General features: G+C 38.4%; 1 protein-coding gene across 1 annotated transcript in view; it reads left to right on the top strand.

The window, feature by feature from the left end:
- Window positions 1–15,101, top strand: part of clstn2a (calsyntenin 2a) — a 168,904-nt gene extending 153,803 nt beyond the window's left edge. Inside the window, exons 11-18 of the mRNA XM_044367344.1 lie at window positions 6,558–6,724; window positions 7,170–7,318; window positions 10,348–10,553; window positions 10,683–10,850; window positions 11,097–11,242; window positions 11,539–11,659; window positions 12,127–12,317; window positions 12,514–15,101. Of these exons, the coding sequence (XP_044223279.1) occupies window positions 6,558–6,724; window positions 7,170–7,318; window positions 10,348–10,553; window positions 10,683–10,850; window positions 11,097–11,242; window positions 11,539–11,659; window positions 12,127–12,317; window positions 12,514–12,738 (1,373 nt within the window). The 3' untranslated portion in view covers window positions 12,739–15,101. The remainder of the gene's footprint in view (window positions 1–6,557; window positions 6,725–7,169; window positions 7,319–10,347; window positions 10,554–10,682; window positions 10,851–11,096; window positions 11,243–11,538; window positions 11,660–12,126; window positions 12,318–12,513) is intronic.
- Window positions 15,102–18,735: the final 3,634 nt, after the last annotated feature.

Below are 18,735 nucleotides of genomic sequence, written 5' to 3'. Positions count from 1 at the left end.
AAAAAAAAGTGCTTTACAGGAGGACAGATAGAGACAGCAGTGATCCGTTCTGCAGCTTGCTTAAATCACACTCGTAACACTCAATAACACAACACCAGTATCATCCAAAGCTTGAATCCTGATGGCATTTTGGTTGGCGTTTTAAATTTCTTTTCATCCTGTGCCTGATTGCAATTTTCCTTTTGTCGTCATCATTTTCTTCCTTGCTTCACACAGCCCTCTCTTGCTGCCTCTTTCCATGAATCTCTGATTGTGAGAGAAAGCCCTGAAGGAAGGATTAGCTGGAGTGAATGGAGGACAACTTTGCCAGCTATTACATCCCAATGAAGCCGCTTTAAGCTTCACTAAGCCGCAACTGATAACTTTGCAGGCCATTAGTGAGCAAGATTGCCTTTCAGAGTCTTTCATTTCACCATCCCCTTTTCCCCACAATTAACAACATAATGATGAGACATGTGGAATGAAAGGCATTCAGACTGTACTTTCACTGCCCTGGAAGCAAAAAGAAGACGTGTGTTGCCATACAAGGTTAACAAGAAAATGGTTTGGTGGTTGGTGGTTTTTTAAAGCAGTTTTTTTTTTTTTGTAGCGATAAGCTGCTCATAAGTTTGGATGGGAAATGTGTGTTTGCTATCTCATTTCATATGCAACAGGAAAGTGGGTGTGAAATTTCAAAGCAACCCTCACAGTATACAAATACTTAATCAAAGAAGCAAGTGAAGGCATCAAAAAAACAGAAAGGCACATGGGTAATTTTATGTAGACAATGAATGAAAGAATGAATCAATATACCTCATCAGCATATTTAGATAATTAGCGGCTAATGTGAAAGCAAAAGGTGCAGGGAGGCAAGTGCTACTTTTTAGTATGCTTTTAGCACACTGTGATATGAGAAATGAACAGTCACATTTAATATCCCAGTGCACTGCGACAAGCATAAACAGTATTTGTTTTCACATTGAAGGTTATCTATTAAACCTTTCTCATTTTGAGGAAAAGCACAGGTGTAACTAATAAGATTAATTATGGCTCTGTTTCATGCCACTGAACCAGCATGCACAATATAAGGGCCAAGGAACTGGAACACCTAAATGAAATTATCACAATTATTACAGTTATTAATGTCATTGGTTACACCGGTGTATGATGAGTCATAATGTCTGTCATCAGAAGGTTCTGTAAGAAAACAAGCTTGAACATGGTCCAGTTAAAGGAGCGTATAAGTCCTTGGAAAACACTCAAAACCTTCAAAATATTGAAATCATACAGATGTATTGACTCAGTGACACTGATCCAGTGAAAATGCCGTTGGCGTCATATTTCATTCTGAACCTCACAATTGATGTCAGGGCGTGTGTGTGTTTCTGAAATGGGTTTCTGAATGTGTGTTTGCAAGTAAGAAAATTGCAAGGTAACTGCCTTGGCTGTGTTGCCAAAGGGAACCACAATGGAAAGGACAAACAGCAGTATTTTCAGTCTGTCTGTGCAGCCTTTAGCCAATGAATTAGACAGAAACAAAATATTTTTCATCTTTTTTACTGCTTCAGCCTAAGGACTTAAAATGTGCAAATGTCCTTGTTTACTTGGACATACAGTGCTTTTTTTCTCATTGCATCAAATCAAAATAATGAATCAACATGTTTTAATTTGATAAGGAGCTGTTCAATCTAAATTTAAAGCACCAGTTGCTTCCTCACTGGTTTACTTAAAGAAAGAATTGTTTAGAGAAGATCATAGCTGTTAAGGTTTCCAATATGTTAATGTTTATGCAAGACCTGCCATACAACATGTGACGTGTCGTCTTCTTCTTGTTCTTTCATTCATTTCATTCATTTCTCTCTTTTATGGATCTATAAATATGCACATATGCACGTCTAGACACAGGCAAATCAAAAATATCAGTTCCCACTTATTCATTAAACACAAAGACCTTGCCTTGATGAAAGCCTTTGAACAATGCATTTCTCAGACAGATGACTAGAGAATAAAGAACAGAATGAAAATGAATATTTCTACATTTGGAGAGAGAAAGGGAGATGATGGGCAGAGTATGACTCACTCTGCCCTACGTCCACCATCACAAAAACACAGTGCTTACCGTGTCTGCTCTTAATGCATGGGCAGATATAAAGGATGAGAATAATACTTGTCAGTATTGGTATGTTTGCAAGTCTTACATCAGACATCAGGTGGTAAAGCCACAATCCTGCTGCTCTCCAGGACTTCCACATCATCTTATATGTACGTGATGTGTTACTATGTTAACCCCTTCCACTCCTGCTCCCCTGCCATAGACCCATTTATGGGGGAAACAGGGGATGTTTGGGAGGAGATAGCAGGTCAACAGTATATGCCACATAGAAATGGTATACATCATCTGAAAGCCAGGAGCCTGAAGATTAATTTGAGATGCAATTGAGCACTGTGTGTCAAGTTTTTCTGGTAATGAATCTGTAATGAACATTGTGTTTTGGTTAGGCGCCTATTCAAATTTTGAAAGTTTAGAGTGTATAAGGGCTTAGAACATTATGATGGAAGTATATAATGGCCATTCCCATGCTCAGTTACGTCTCATAAGTTGTTGCAGCAATTTTTGGGTTGATATTAAAAATCCTTCCAAAATACCACATTAAGACTACAAGACATTGAGGAACACCATAGAAAAATGCATGCTGTCATTTGGCTGTCATTTGGTATCAAAAACTTTTGACATTTGGAGATTTCTGTAATTCTGTAATTGCATCTTTCAGTGATTGGATGGCAAACTCTTCTGTTCTGGAAATTGCTCAGAAACCCCCTTGGTCTCTAGTTTGTGGTTGTATAGTTTTATGAGGCTGTGATTATTCTAGAGGTCACAATAGGTCATTTTATACAATGAGTTCAAGTTTCAAAAAATGGTCTCACTACAATGAAATGGCTACCATGGGGACTAACATCATCACACATGAATACAATTGGGCTCATTGAATCCACAAGAGTCTCAGCTTTCCAGTCAAATTTATGCAATTCTAAGACTGTTTAGGGAACATAGTATGCAGAAATATTCAAATATGCCATTTTTAGAATAGGCGAGAATAACACATTTATACTGCTTGTAAAAAACTGCATGGTTTTTTCCCAAAACTGCACGGGATTAGCATAAAGTGGGCATCTCTGTAAAGGGGAGATTGATTTAGATATCTTGAGGTGAGAGATCAAGGGATCCCTTTGAAAATGGCCATGCCAGTTTTTCCCTCAGCAAAATTTAGCCTAACTGTGTTATTTAGCCCCCTAACCCTAACCCTAGTTTCATATGATACAAGTATCTTCACTGTAGCTTTAAAACTGAGGGCGCTACAGCTTCTGAAAGACAGTAATATGACCCGTGGACGCCGGCGTCCTCAGGGAGTGGATGAGGTTAAAGTGCTACAGTAAAATGCAACCACAGCAATTTAGTGCTCAGTTACTGACAAAGCTCAACAATATGCTACTTTTTTGCATTGTGTCACTATTCTCTGGATGTCCTACTGTATAGCTGAAAAATAGTCTTCAAAAAGTAAAATTGCAAAAAATGCTTCAGGGTGTCACCTTGAACTGTTGCAGCAGAGAAAAGTCGTCATCAGTGAAATGGGGATGGAAAAAGCGAGAGAATTTGTTACACCTGTGTGTTCTTGGACTTGAGGCTAAGCTGACCTGCATAAAAACACAAAACAAACAGATACAGAACAATCAAAAAGTGTCATGAAGCTCATGAACTGTTTAGACCACTGAGAGAGCAAAGATTTTCGTCTAACTTCTCACTGCCACTCAGCTTGTTGGTGAGTGAGTGTGGATGAACTTCCACATAGTATCTGTCCCTGCCTTCATTAAACAGAGTTAAGAAACCTTCCTCAGAAGGTGGGATTGTTTAAACTGATTCTATTTACTGCTGTTTTAAAGCTTACCAGATGCTGTAATGTTGTTTGCATGGTTATTGCTGTTTACATAGGTTGTTGGACCTAATGGTTCTTGGAGAACATGAGCTGCATCCTAAAACTGCACCATTGTTCATCAGCATCATTCGTCTCCACCCACTGGAGTTTTCCCTGCATCTCACAGCTCCAGGACAGAAACATAATGACACACTGAACTGGTGCTCTGACTAAAAGGAGAAGGTTGTAAAGTTACTTAATAATTAACATGTTATTATTGTGCTGTAGATAGCCTAACTTTCTTCTTCTCCTCGACATATCTAGTTATAAATAATAAGAATATATGAAAACAGATACTTATTGAAAAGGGTTTGTATTCAACCTCGCTTTTTGCAAAATGTGCAGTGAAACTCTCTTGCTGCCCAGTGTGCTGAAGGCAGTATTCAGTGTCTCTTTGACAGGATCTTCTCTCTCAGCTCTGCATACGTGTAAACAGTCCTGTATGATTCACCTTGACAGAGCTGAGAGAGTAGAAGCCTCCAGCCCTGCATGCTGGCTGGTAGCTGCTGTTCCAAATATCTGTCTACCTTTCCCCCCCAAGACCCGCTATACAGAATAGTTCTGTTCCAGGAGAAGCTTTAGTCTGTGTTGGCTGAGTTAGTAACATCTACAACAAAATTTCTGAGTTTTTGTTGTTATTGTTTCCATTTTTTTCCAGATGACAATAAAAAGATCAAGTGTGTTTAAAACCATCAACTCAACAATCAAACACTTTCATATTCAGTAGGACAGTAGGGAATTTGTGATTTTTCAGTAGGTTGAAATATGTTTAGATCAAGAGCATAAACAATGAAGCTAATGGAAATATCTTTGAAAAAGGAGCATGCAAGAGCATATATTACAACAGATGAATCATGTCTGCTGTTTGATGACAAAAGGGAAAACTTTTAAGTCAACAAAAGCCACAGTAGGGATTTTTCTACTTCTAAAGAGATGTTTTGCATTGATTGTCAGTGTAGTTTACTGTGGAATTTGTCATTTTCAACACAAAAAATAAAATCACCAGTTGTTGGTAGTTAACAAACTTAATTATTTAAGTCTTGGTGAGTAAGTAAGTTGTCACTTTAATGTCATTACCAAACATGAATGTTCTGTGTACCAATACAGTAAACATTTGTTTTGCAAAAGTGAAACATTTGTCCAATTTACTTGGCATTTGAAAATAATGACCCAATAATGTTATTGTTGTATGTAGATTATTGTCCAAATCAGATATTTCAGTTAATAAAGTGCATTATAAGATATTTAAATTTTAAATGTGTAAGTATAAAGTGCGAGTCTTATCTAAATGTAAATGTGTAATTTAGAGAACCAGGGTATTTTCCACAAGCTCACATTAAGCCACAGTGACATATTTGCAATTGACTGATATGGTATATATCATATATAGTATAAGCACATGTATGTTAAAGTCTGGTATATAAAGTAGTAGCAGTTGCATAAAGTAGACTTAACCTAAATGTCACCCATCGCTAGAATTTCTCAAAATGTACGAACCATAGCTGACCTCAGGAATTCACTCTGAAAGTAATTTGTGTAAAGTGGACTTGATCTATATGACTTGGTCGAAATGACACACTTCATCAGAATTTGAGAAATTGCCCCAGCCCTATAGGAACATCAGGCGCTCAGGACCAAGAAAACCCCTTAAGGAGATGTCAGGCCTTGACTGAATTTGTGATGGAGCAGACCCCACAGACTTCAGTGCTCTGATACCTTGAACACTCAGACTGTGCCAGTGCGTTGGCTTGCACTAGAGGTTCCATTTATTTTGTATGAAAGGATGTGCTTCCTACTTGCTGTGACAGTTGCAGAGCATTTCAGGTCAAGCACGCATTACATCTGTCACCTCATGCATCAAATTCCTTGTGTGAACCTGACAGGAAGTGTCAAAATAACTGCTGTTGTGCCAGGTGTTGAAAGTCTATCATACAATATTTGTTGCAGACTTGCTTATACTCATGCAGTGCCAACTATTCTCGTGTATGTAGGTTTTTATCTTTATTCAGTAATATTACACAGTTGTTGCCACCTGCTCCCACAACATATTTAATGTGGGTGAAGCCATACAGACTGAGAGTGATTATTAGCATTTTGTGAATGGTAATAATTGTTCACTGTCATCTGTCTTTGATAACATTTGCATTTGTCAAGTACAGTAAGCAGTTTAACATTTATATCCTGATTTCTAATGTACATACAAATGTACATGAGAAGAAAAATGCAATTTCGGTGTCAAGACAATTTAAAAACATCTATTTCTAGTCAGAACTTGAGTCAGAATTGTTTCACATGCTTCTTTTCTTACCTCCATTGTAGACTTGGGAAAAAATAACCACTAAATTCTTCATAGCTTGCTATCTATTGGGGCTTGTAAGCTTTTTCTGAAGCAGATTCACAGATGTTATTTTCAGAAAACTGTGTGTGTTTTTCCCTTGGAAAAATACATAATACATGATGTTGTCAATCTGTTTCAATCCTATTGTCCTTTTCTGCCCTTCTTCTTCTCACTTTCCACTCCTGCCCTTAACCTTCTCTTATCTCACTTCTCCTGCATGTGTTTCTTCTCTTCTCTTCTCCTCCTCTCTCTTCCCTCTTTCCCATCAGGTGGTGAAGTAGCAACCCCGAGGTTCACCCAGTATTTCCATGGCAGCCTGTCAGGTCTGACAATCCGACCAGGCCGCATTGAAACCCAGAAGGTTATCTCCTGTTTGCAGGCCTGCAAAGAAGGCCTTGATATTAACTCCCTTGAAAGCCTTGCTAAGGACATCAAGGTGCGTGGAAAAATGAAGATGAGTTTACCAATACACACAAACACACACACAGACTCCACACTTGCAGCCTTTGGTTAGAAGTAGAGTAACTGCTAACTGCCTTTGCAAAGAAGAAGTAAGACACTGTGTCCAGTTTGGGATTCATGTGTCACACTAAGTCAAGTTGAGTCAATTTATTTGTAGAGCACGTTTGAAAACAGGAAATGTTGACCAAAGTGCTTCACAGAGACTGAGAATTACAATCAAATAAAAACACAGACATAATTAAGAGGATCAAGGAGAAAATGAATAAGAGAGTCAAATAAAATAAATAACTACCGTATTTAACTATTAAGCAGTAAAGGCACATTCATCTTGGTGTATTTATCCATCATATCTCTCAATTGAATCAGGATCTTTGTTTGCTTTCAAGATAAATGGTTTTTGTGTCTGTGTTTGTTTCCAGTTCCATTTTAACCCTGCACAGTCTGTGCTGGTGGTGGAAGGAGAGGATGTGGACAGCATCAATACAGCCATGACCAAAGTCTCCTATATAAACTCTCGCCAGTTCCCTACGCCTGGTCTCCGACGGTTACACATTACCACCACTGTACAGTGAGTACTCCTACACATAGACATCTTCACACATTTTTACATTTACACATTTTATTAGTTGGAGTTGTCCAGTTCAACCACAGTCACTGAGCAGCTCTATTGGAGTAGTTGGGCACTGGACATCTCAAACCTATCTCTGTTTCCCCCCTTAAAAGAAATTGGATTTTCTGTTGGCACACATTTCCTTTTTCTTCGATGATGCTTGTATAGACGTCCATGTTCACAGCCAACTACTGTTCTGTTGGACCAATGACGTTTGTTCTAGTGAATATTATTATTATATTCTCCAACTAATTACCTGGTTCTCTTTCATACATGTTGATGAAAAGTACAGCAGAATGGCAAAGACTACAATAATCATTTTATTTACATCCAAACTGCTGGAAACAGTAGCAGATCAATTTAAACTTTAAAATATCAGCTGCTTCATATTGCGTGTGTGTGTGTGTGTGTGTGTGTGTGTGTGTGTGTGTGTGTGTGTGTGTGTGTGCGTGTGTGTGTGCGTGTGTGTGTGTGTGTGTGTGTGTGTGTGTGTGTGTGTGTGTGTGTGTGTGCGTGTGTGTGTGTGTGTGTGTGCGTGTGTGTGTGTACCATGTGGCTTTATTTGTATGTTTACATGACTCAGTGGTATTTCATCACACGGGTTGTAGAGTGGAAATATACGATATGATTCCTGTGTACATCACCTAGAATTAGCTAACATTAGATAATTCACTCTCTCCTTTGCTTCATATGTTCAGTGGGTCACTGGGAGGTACGGGGACTGATGATTTGCAGAAAGCTTGTTACTGTGTTACTGTGAATGTTGATGTAGAGTTAGTGGTTACCTTGCATGTTAAGATTTACATCTTCATTCTTTATGACTCTTGTGACTTAACTCTTTACAAAGTGCAAAGTCTATAACTATCTTTAGGACACTAATGTGAAATGGTGCGTACCTAATGCATTAAACCAGCTGGTAAACAAATATCCTGTAGAAGTTCACAGGGCTGGTGGTGAAAACATTTAAGGGGAGGCTGTGTCAGATGTGTCTGTCTTTATACCACAAAACTCGCAGGGAGATGGCAAAGGATGGATCATTAGTGCAAAAACTATTAAACCACAAACACACCAGCTGGCCAATTAAGGACATTAAGCCTCCTGGTGATTAGAAAGACTTGAGTGCTTGCATCTAACTCTTCCTTCTAACTTTTGTTCTCTGTCTCTGTTTTTCTAGGGGTCTGTCTCTGGGTTTGATCTTATCTGATTTGACTTGATTGAATTGACTTTGTCCACTTTGCCCACTAGCAGCACATCCTTAGGAAATCGATGTCTGTCTCTCTGTCCAGCACTTCTGTGGAGGAAAACCTCTTGACATCTGCTCACCACATTGCTACGAAATCTGCAAACACTTTGGTCCAAAACAGCATACTTGAAAATGGCTGGATTTTCTTGATATTTGCTGTGGATTTTCATGACACCCAAAAGATTAATACTTAAGTTTTTGCTGATCTACTGACATTTTCTCTAACATCCGTTACATTGTCTCAATAACTTGTTTCCAGTGACATAATTGGATTTATTTCCCTCTCATTGCATAATATGAACCAAATGATATAACTGTAACAGTGCAGCCATGTATATATATATCCTGTAAACTGATACCTACAGTTCATTTAACAACACATTAGCAGAGAAAATACTTCTCCTTGTCTCTTGGAGCCATTATATTCGAAAACTCTTGTATCTTGTTACGCAACAGTAACTGTTATTGACTGTTAGTTGTAATATAGATTTATATTCTAGCTAAAAACGGATGTAGTATATTGCTAATTTAAAACTAACTGGTAGCTGGATTTTCTAATAGCGTTTGCACAGTCGTGATCTGGATTTCCCCTACAGGTCTCATGGCTGACCTGGTCCCTCTCAAATCACTAAACTGAGGAACATTGAATGTAGCATGCTTGGTAGAATCTGTGTGTGCTGAAGTGTGTGTGTGTGTGTGTCTTCTTTGCTTTCCTCACTCTTCAAGTATTTGTTAGTCTTCACACAACTTGTGTGCCCACATGTGTACAGTAAGCGTGTGTTTAGGTGTGTGCTGCATATGTGTTTGTGTGAGCGCTTGTTCATGTGTCTCGCAGCGTATGTACTCGTATGTGTCTGCTCCCGTCTCTACAGTCGTGTAGTGCCTGTTTGTTTGTTGAGCAGCAAACACAGATAGGTTAAATCAGCCTGGACGTGTGCTAGTCAATAAAGTGAAGCAAGCTGGAGGAGCAGCAATAGAGGCTGGACAGCCCTTCACAGCCCCTCTCGAGATAAAGACAGATATCCAGCTTTACGGTCAGCAGATATGTTGAATCTATGACTGAGGAAAACACAATAATATGTAGTCCCATTACACATTGTTAATACTTTTCTTAAGCAGCAAGTTGTGTTGTTTTATAGCTGTGTTTATTGTCTTTGTGTTACAGGTGTTGACGAGCAGAAAGAGTAGTTCAGTGATAATTGCCACTTGAGTATTCACAGGGTCAATAGATTTAGCATTTCAAACAAACCTGGGTTCATCCTAAACCTTAAAAGCAAACATAATTTTTGCATATTATGCTTATTTTCCAAAGGGTACTCACCTCAGACTTTAAAGTGATGCTTCACTTTATTGCAACACATTGCTAGTCTCCTATGATGGGGAATCTAACATGTAATATTTTGTTGCTGTTAGATACAATTTACAGACAAAAAAGGTGTATATAGCAAAGCAAATACAATTCAGGGTGCATTATGTAAAATTTTTGGTTCAGAGCTGAAAACAAATACATCACTTATACAAATATTTATACAAAAATATATATTATTATTTTCTACTTTTGAAAAAAAGTAGAAAATAATAATATTGAGATTAGTGGTTATCCTGCGCATATAAATAAAGCTGTCTAATCTACTCGAATAACATGGAGCTAATGTTGTTACACCCAGTTAGGAATCTCTGTCATGTGATTTTTAGCTTCAGCTGTTGCGTCATGTGTCCCCTCCTCTCCTCTCCTGCGTGTCAGGTGTTTCGGGGAGGACACGTGTCTCTCCATCCCGGACATCAAGGCAGTAGTTATGGTCCTGCCGCCTAGTGAACCGAGAATCACCATTACAGGATCTAATCGACTCGTCAGGCCTGCCAGCGACCTGCGGGGCCCACTGGGTGTGGCACCCTTCAAAGAACTTCACATCACCAGCACAGTAATGAAGGGAGACAGCTTCGGTGGATGTGAGTGGACAGGCTGCCTGTGCTGCTAGGATGTTGTTGTGTTATGACAGTAAATGTATATTTTTAATTCTTTTTGAGGTAGAACTATTTGCACACATGAGAAATATTTGTGGGATTTTGTGCATACAGCCCGCAGGCCAGGCGTGATGGAGGTGATGCATAACCTGGACTACTGTGATGTCCTGGTGATTGGGGAGGAACTGAATCCTGAGAGAGAGAGTCTGGAGATTCATCACAGTGCTTTGTTGGGAAAACATCTGGATGCTACCAACTCTACCTCTGGCATATCAATATATGGTAGGACATACACACCTCTTACTTTAAGGAAGATCCACTTTTAAAAATAGATTTCCCTTTGAACAGTAGTCATGAGATTTAAGGAGATTAACATTCCCTCTATCCCCTGTAACGCAGCTGTAAATAAAATCAGTCCTGTCATAACATATTACAGTTATTTTATTATATCGGCTGACATGCAGGTCTTCTACATTACAGGTTTAAGACTGTAGCATGTAGTAACACTGATTTTCCTGTGTGTGTAAGGTGTGGACTCCATGGCCCATTATGAGCAGGCACTGAGGCAGGTGCGTTACAGGAATGGGCGGCCTGCGGCTCTGAGCGAGAGAAAGTTCAGACTCACCTGCTCTGAACTCAACGGACGTTACACCAGCAACGAGTTCAACCTGGAGGTCAGTTTGATGTCTATCTTGCATCATATTTCAACTTTTTACTTTCTTTCTCTGTCCAGCGCTGTTTAATCTTCTTCCTTTCATCTGTCATCCATCTTTGTCTTGCTGCTCTTATGCACTTACTTTTATCTTTTTGTCTTTTCATGAATAATTATCAATCCTCCAAATGCTCAGTTAGTTTATTTTGTCTGTCTTCACCTGTCGCACCAGATTGGCTTGCATCGTCTCTCTGTTCTCACACAAGTTTTACAGCCTGTTTTCTGAGGATACTGCTCTTCTTTGTCCTGCCTCTGCAGGTCAGTCTTCTTCACCACTCAGCACCTGTGGAGCATGTCAACCATATGGCAGCTCAACCACAGTACATGAGACCCGTCCACCACCCACTCATGATACACACTCTCAACTCACACATGTCAGGTAAGCTAAAGGTATTATGAGGTGAAAATTCAACGTTGTAGAGACTGGAATATTTTTTCATAACGACTATAATTATGTAAATAGTTGATCATGTACTTACTGATTCTACACCAGCTGTCTACAAAGGTTTCTATTCCCAGAACCATATATCATAGAATAATATATATGTTTTGTTGCACATGTAAACAAGTTAGATTTCCTTCCTGCAGGCTCAACTTTGACCTATCGTACTTACTTTAGCTGAGCTCAGATGCACTTTTACAGTGCAACGGATAATTATAATGGACATTTGTATTTTTTGGGTAAACTGGGAATTTATTTGCAACCTGCCTGATCACAGATTGCTCTAACAGAGTTGCTGCATCTTCAGATCTCAGCAATGAAGTTTGAAAAGGCAGACAGTGCTCCATACAGCAAAATAAGATGCAAAATATATTACATTATATAATCTTTTGCCTCTCCTCCAGGACCAGCACCTCCCGCGGCCACAGTAGTTATCGTGGTTTGTATTGCCGCCCTGGTGGTGATTGTGGTGATCGGCGTCTACAGAATCCACGCCACACATCAGGAGGGGTCCAGAGAGGATGAGGATGGAGTCAAAGACCCTGAGGTGGATTGGGACAACTCTGCACTCACCATCACTGTCAACCCCATGGAGGTAATTGAGCTGAGGATTTAAGGATATTTTCGGGCATTTTATTCCTCCGGTATGTTTAAAATAGCCGATGTGATTGAATGTTGATGAGCTGGCTACTGATTCCTCTTGATATATCTCACAAAAAGAGATCACTTGTGTTTGTTTTACATATGTAAACTGGATTTGGGCTCTTCACTAAATCACACTTTTTTTCTAGAATGTAAGAGGAGCTCAGGCGCTCGATGAAGAGGTAAAAGAAGAGGAGCGTGAGGAGGAGGAGGAAGAAGAAGAGGATGAAGAACAGGTGGGAGGAATGATAAATACCGAGTCAGATAACAGTGACGAAGAGGACGAGGAGGAAGAAGAGGAGGAGAGCGAAGAGGCGAAGGAGAGGAAGCAGAAGGGGAAGCTTGAGTGGGACAGTTCCTCCATAACATACTGATCACACACAAATACACAAATGCAAATATATCTGCACATACACACACTCATCATTTCTCTCTCTACACTCTCTCCCTCTCTGTCTCTCTCTCTCTCACACACACACACACACACACACACACACACACACACACACACACACACACACACACACACACACAGACACACATACAACATGCAGACATTCCCTCATGCACACTTACAGGTACACTCAAAAGAAAATCCCACAAAGTGATTTACAATATTTGCTGGCAACAACACTTTGAATCGTCCCACGTTGTCATTTTTAATGAAACATCTCCCTCTGCTGGACAAAGTCAGCACTACAGCATCACTGTACGAGTCCCACAGCGCTGAAAAACAATTATCTGGTTGATCATAACTTAACAGCATGTACATTATTATTCACATCACAGTCAACGAAGCAAAATATATGATGAATATCAAACAAGCACAGTCTTTTCTCATTATATGTGCAGAATCAGCCGGAGTTGTTCTGCTAAAAATTTAATTGCAACTTTACAACAGTCGTTAGCCAGATCTTAAATACGGTGACACCATTTCACTCCATTTCTTACAAAAACACAAGTATAGTGTGGGCTTTTCACCCAACATTTAATATTTGCAATTAAATATGTTCTCAGATTACTTTTGTATTGTTTATTTTTTAAACAGATTATCTGCAGGAGTTATTAACAGAGGAGGAATTTAACAGTGAGATGTATGATACACAAGAAAGGAACTACTTAACATTTGCATATTTTAACATAATTTTTGCTCTGTGTGGTCGGTTTAATATAGCTGTATAATTCAGTGTATATCCTGTTTTTTCATCTTTAGCTCAAACTTGACACTTTTCTTTCCTTGAAGTCTGTGTGATCATCTCTGAGTTTCTCCACGTGCATCACAGTGCTGTGGTTCAGAGGCCTGGACACTAGAGAAACACTTTATCTCTCATCGTAAACATTCCACATTTGTCCTGATTTACATACAGAACAAATCAGGATTATTAACAGCTCGATATATTCCACCTTTGGTTTCTCCACAGTATTTTAATGCTAAACTGATCATTGTAACCGTCAGCAACTAAGCTAATGGGTAAAGTTGGTTTTAAAATACTGCTGGAGACCAAAAGGGTTTGTTTGCATCTGTGTCCTCTAACATATCTATCCATACTGTGGCCGAATGTAGCCGTTGCTGTTTAGGGTTAGATCCGTTATGTTTCTTTTTTCAGCAGATGAAATGATAAAAAGATGTCATGTTATCTATATCCTGTCTTTCCTGTCTTTGTTTTGAACTACATATTAAAGGGAGCCCTCTATGCAATTATGGGCCCAGTAAAAAAAACAAAAAAAACGACAAAAAAAAAACAGTAGGCAGAAACAGGGGTACTCCAGCAATTTAAAGTTGGCAAACTTACAAGAGACAGATTAAAAAAAGAAGAATGGTCAAAATTGAAGCAGCAGAGGCAGAGATATCCTGACTTTTAGTGCCTCCAAGAAAACTGGATCCTACACTTCCCATAATGCAACTTAACAGCATCTTTTCTTAGACTCTTCCTGCCTGGTTAATGTCTTTTTAAACTTTACATGTCCAGTTTGTCATACAGGCTTTCTGTTAAAAAAAAAAGTCTCAAGTCCAAGCCAAGAAAATAACCCTGATGACATAATCAGGGTTATTTTCTCAGACTTGAGAAAGCTCCCTCCAACTGTTCACTATGAAACCAGTTGTATAATGACTTTTACACATAAAAACAATCATGAGTTGTACTTCTCGTAATGAGTAAACTGATCATGTGTAAAATTGGTGGAGTTCCCCTTTAAAGTCAGGTGAAGACAAAGACGCAGACTTCAACGACAAGCAGAAGTGGATGTTTTATTGATGATGGGTCCATCTTGTTTTCTCGTTACAACAGATGAATTGAAAGAAAATCAGAGTAAATTCATGATCGTTCAAATGATCTAAAAGTATCTTCAGATCTCTTTGACATTCCCTCTCAGAATTATCAGCTCCAAACCTCTCACCCGTTCATGTCTGGATAGCATCAGTGGGTGTTACTAATACGTCTCCTGTTCACCTTTCCCTCCCTCTTTTGGCCTTTAAGCACCTGTGGTTGTGATGTCATCATTGTGAAACAACTGCCTTGTTTCCCCTCGTCCCCCCTTTGTCACATTGTGCTTCTGAAAGAGAAAATGATTGTTTTACATATAAAAACAAACCCTGTAAAAATGTTCAAGACAGTTATTTTATATATCCGTTTCTTTTTTTCTTTTTTGTAAACAAAATGGTCGGGATTTCTCCCTCTTTAGTGGTCATCCCACTGCTTTCTGTATATTGACCAATAAAGACTTGTTTTAGACTCTACACGTCTCTCCATTTCTCCTTGTTTATGCACCAGACATCAGATGTGTGTGTGTGTGTGTGTGTGTGTGTGTGTGTGTGTGTGTGTGTGTGTGTGTGTGTGTGTGTGTGTGTGTGTGTGTGTGTGTGTGCGCGTGTTGGCAAACTGAGAGACTTCTAAATTACATAATAAATAAGCTGTCAGTGTGGATGTTGGCAAGCTGCCTGAACTCATCACATGTTGGAGCTGGCTGACTGGGTTTTCATTTGTTTACATAATAAGCTTACATGGACAGAGCGGGCGTGCAGGGGTGTATGACGTACATCACATCACTGAATTTGTTCACAAGTATTCCTGTATATAATGTCTAAATGTTTTTTTTTCTACAATTAATAAAGAATGCATATTTGAAGCCATATTGTAAACCACAGCATCTGTTTTTGGACAAAGACAGAAAAAGTGCACATTTTAGGACATTTGGTATCAGCTCTAAACTATATTAAAAAAGGGTTCTAAGGTGGCTAAGTCTTGTCTTTAATTAATAACTTTTATTATAGCTATAAAAACAGACTTCAGCACCGCACTGTATGTGTGCATGTATAGAATCAGCTGTAAAACCTGGAGATCGAGACTCCCTTAGAAGGAGGGATAAGGCATAAGATAAGATAAGGCATAAATCAGAGGCATAAGGTATAAGAAAGACAAACTTGGAGTTTCCTCTCTTTGGGACTCCTGGGAAATCCTTCATATGAAACCATCTGGAAATGAAAAATCACTAGTAGAATTTCTCACAATTTATGTGCACAATTAGACCTTAATTAGGGATCCTTTCTCTTTAGATATTGATTAGTTTAAGGACGATTGAGTCAGAATACACATTAGTTTATGATTCATTAATTGAAAAACACAAACTAACTAAAGTAAAAGGTAAAACTTATCAATGAATTTGTTTTGGCAATAAGTGTACTGGCAAGTGAATCAGAATCTGAATTGAGTTCGTTTAAACTTTCACACTATAATGTGTATATAAATACAGGTATATATGTATTTATGTTTCCAGTGAATTTATGTTTCTAGTATCTATATTGATTTTATTCTCAGGGCAAGAATGATCAAAACAAACCACAGTACAAACAGTGAAGAGGACAGAGACAGACTATCAGGCTCACAGTGAAAACCAACTGAAAAATATTCTAATCAAAACTCATTTATTTTTCTTTACTGGCTTAAAAACAGTGAATGAATGTGACGGTAAAGACACACTGAGATGTTGCATCTGGTGATCGTCTTGATCATTTCACAGGGTGATGTGACTGCTGTGAGGGAAACAACAGAGGTCGTGAGGTTACACAAACACAAAAAAGGCAATAATACAAATATAATATGATATTTGTGCCCAACAGTAACAACCTGTTTGGAGAAGGATGAGAACAGTTTAGAAGAGATTTATAACAGCTCAGTGAAAGGAATCATTTTTCAATTTATGATCATCAAGATTTGTTAGAAAATTCCACACAAATAGCAAACTTCAATAAAAAGTAATGAATAATTAAAGGTATTCTGTAAAATTAAAGATGAGAAAATGGATTTTAATGTTATCACTGTGCATTCAGTACAATTAGCTTCAAGAACTGACCTGCAGACCTTTACTGACCCCTGCAGGTGGAAGGGTTGGCTTGACTTTCATTGACAGCATATTTAAGCAAAACCCATAAAAAATAATCTCTTGTAACATTTATTGGAAAAAAATACTTGCATACTGTGCATCAAATTTCAGTTATTGATCTGATTATGAGCTATTTCCTGACATTTTATAGACAAAAAGATCAATTGTGAAAATAATCACCAAATTAATCAATAATGAAAATAATGATCAGCTGTAGTTCAAACACTCAGACACTGATGATAGAAAAGAGTCTTCTGTTTTATACCACAGTATATGTACATGTAATAATCAATGCCTATGATTAATGACATATGTTTTAATTGCCCTATATTATGTACAGCAGGTAAATACAGTATTATACTTTGCTTTTCTGTCCAACAAACATTATCGACATATTAGCTGAGGTTGTGTAAAATCCATCCAGTCTGGCAGAGTTATTAATCACTGCCCTTCGTTAGTTAATCTATTACATGTCCAGAGCTTGCGTAGATGAAGTGTTGCAGCTCTCTGCTCGCAACAATGCTGACTTCATTTCTACACTCAGCAGCTCCCTGAGGATGAAGAAATACAATCAGCTAATTAGTTGCTTAATGTGCCTTTTACTGATGAGCACCACATGTTCAATAACAGTCTAATGGACCTCAGACTGGCAAGAATGTGATTAATTGCTGTTATTTGTTGTAAACGTTGAGTTTGTTCAGCTTTTTAATTGGCAATATGTTTTTAAAGAACATGGAAATCTGTGTTTTTCTTAGGTTTCTCATTTTCTGTCTCGATGGGATCATTTATTCTTATTTTTCTTCTCTTCTTCTTCTTCTTCTTCTTCTTCTTCTTTTTCCCTTCATCTAAAGGAGTTTTTCTGAACACAGATGCTTTTTCAGAAACATCCTCCTCCACACTTGCACAGTTACACACAACTTCTTTTATTTCTCTCTCTACTGTAGTTCAGTTTATTAGCACAATAATTGATGTTGCTGTGTGTTTGAGAAGATCTTCACTCTCACATTCATACCTTCTCCTTTTTTAGATACAAAAATACAACTTTTAAGACTTGGAGCTAAAAGGATATTTATGCAAATTCGAGGGAGTTTATATAGAGAACAAATCAAATATAGCTGGATCAGGCAGACATGCCTCCACATGACATCCTGCACACACTGTAACATAAACCTAACGCTCCCTCTGAAACAGTATTTAAACTTTCAGCTAGTGTTCACCTGGAAAGTCACTGCTACTGTTTGTGTAGATGTTTAGAAAGCATTTTGCAAGAAAGCTTTGGTTCATAGAGGAAATAACCATGTTTGTGTCACTGCTGTTGCTGGTTTTGTTGAGGGACTCAACATCATCCTGATCCTCATATCAGCAGACTGATACAGATTCTGAAAGGATTTGACTTTCGCTGCTTTTGTCAGCGACTGTGTGCTGCAGTAACAGTGAGGATTCAGAGACTGTTGTTGGTTTTGTGTCCAGTGGAAACTTGTTTGCTGTCTGTCAGCTGCATTTGAAATGGTTTTAACTGTGAATGAAGTTCTTCTTTTGGACTCATTTAATTGCAATTTATTTAGCTTTTAGCCTAAAACAGTCAAATTTAAAGAAGCTAAAAATATCCACCTTAAAAATCCCCCAACATGTAGTTATAGAAGGACATGAGGACATAATATCTTCAATGGGAGCCACAGACATGCTGGTGAAATATGAAATTCTTTTGTTGAGTCTCATGAGAGTTTATATAATGAAATAATATTGCATATTGGCTTTAGAGAAGTAAACCGAGGTGTTTGTATTATTATTTTACTCTAATATTATCTTCATGGGGAACTTAGTACGGCTTCTGTCGCACACAGCAGAGGCTGTCACATAAATCATTCAGCTCAAAGCATGACCTTATATTCAAGTTCAGCCAATATTTCACGTCAGCCGGGCCATATGTGAGCTGATATCAGCTGACTGCAGATATTCTGTATCAGTATCAGCGTCTATGTTGGCTGATA

This window comes from Thunnus albacares, chromosome 12 (genome assembly GCF_914725855.1).
Source record: "Thunnus albacares chromosome 12, fThuAlb1.1, whole genome shotgun sequence".
Taxonomy (NCBI): domain Eukaryota; kingdom Metazoa; phylum Chordata; class Actinopteri; order Scombriformes; family Scombridae; genus Thunnus; species Thunnus albacares.
The sequence above is the reverse complement of the archived record's forward strand: the minus strand, read 5'-3'. Positions and strand labels throughout refer to the sequence as shown.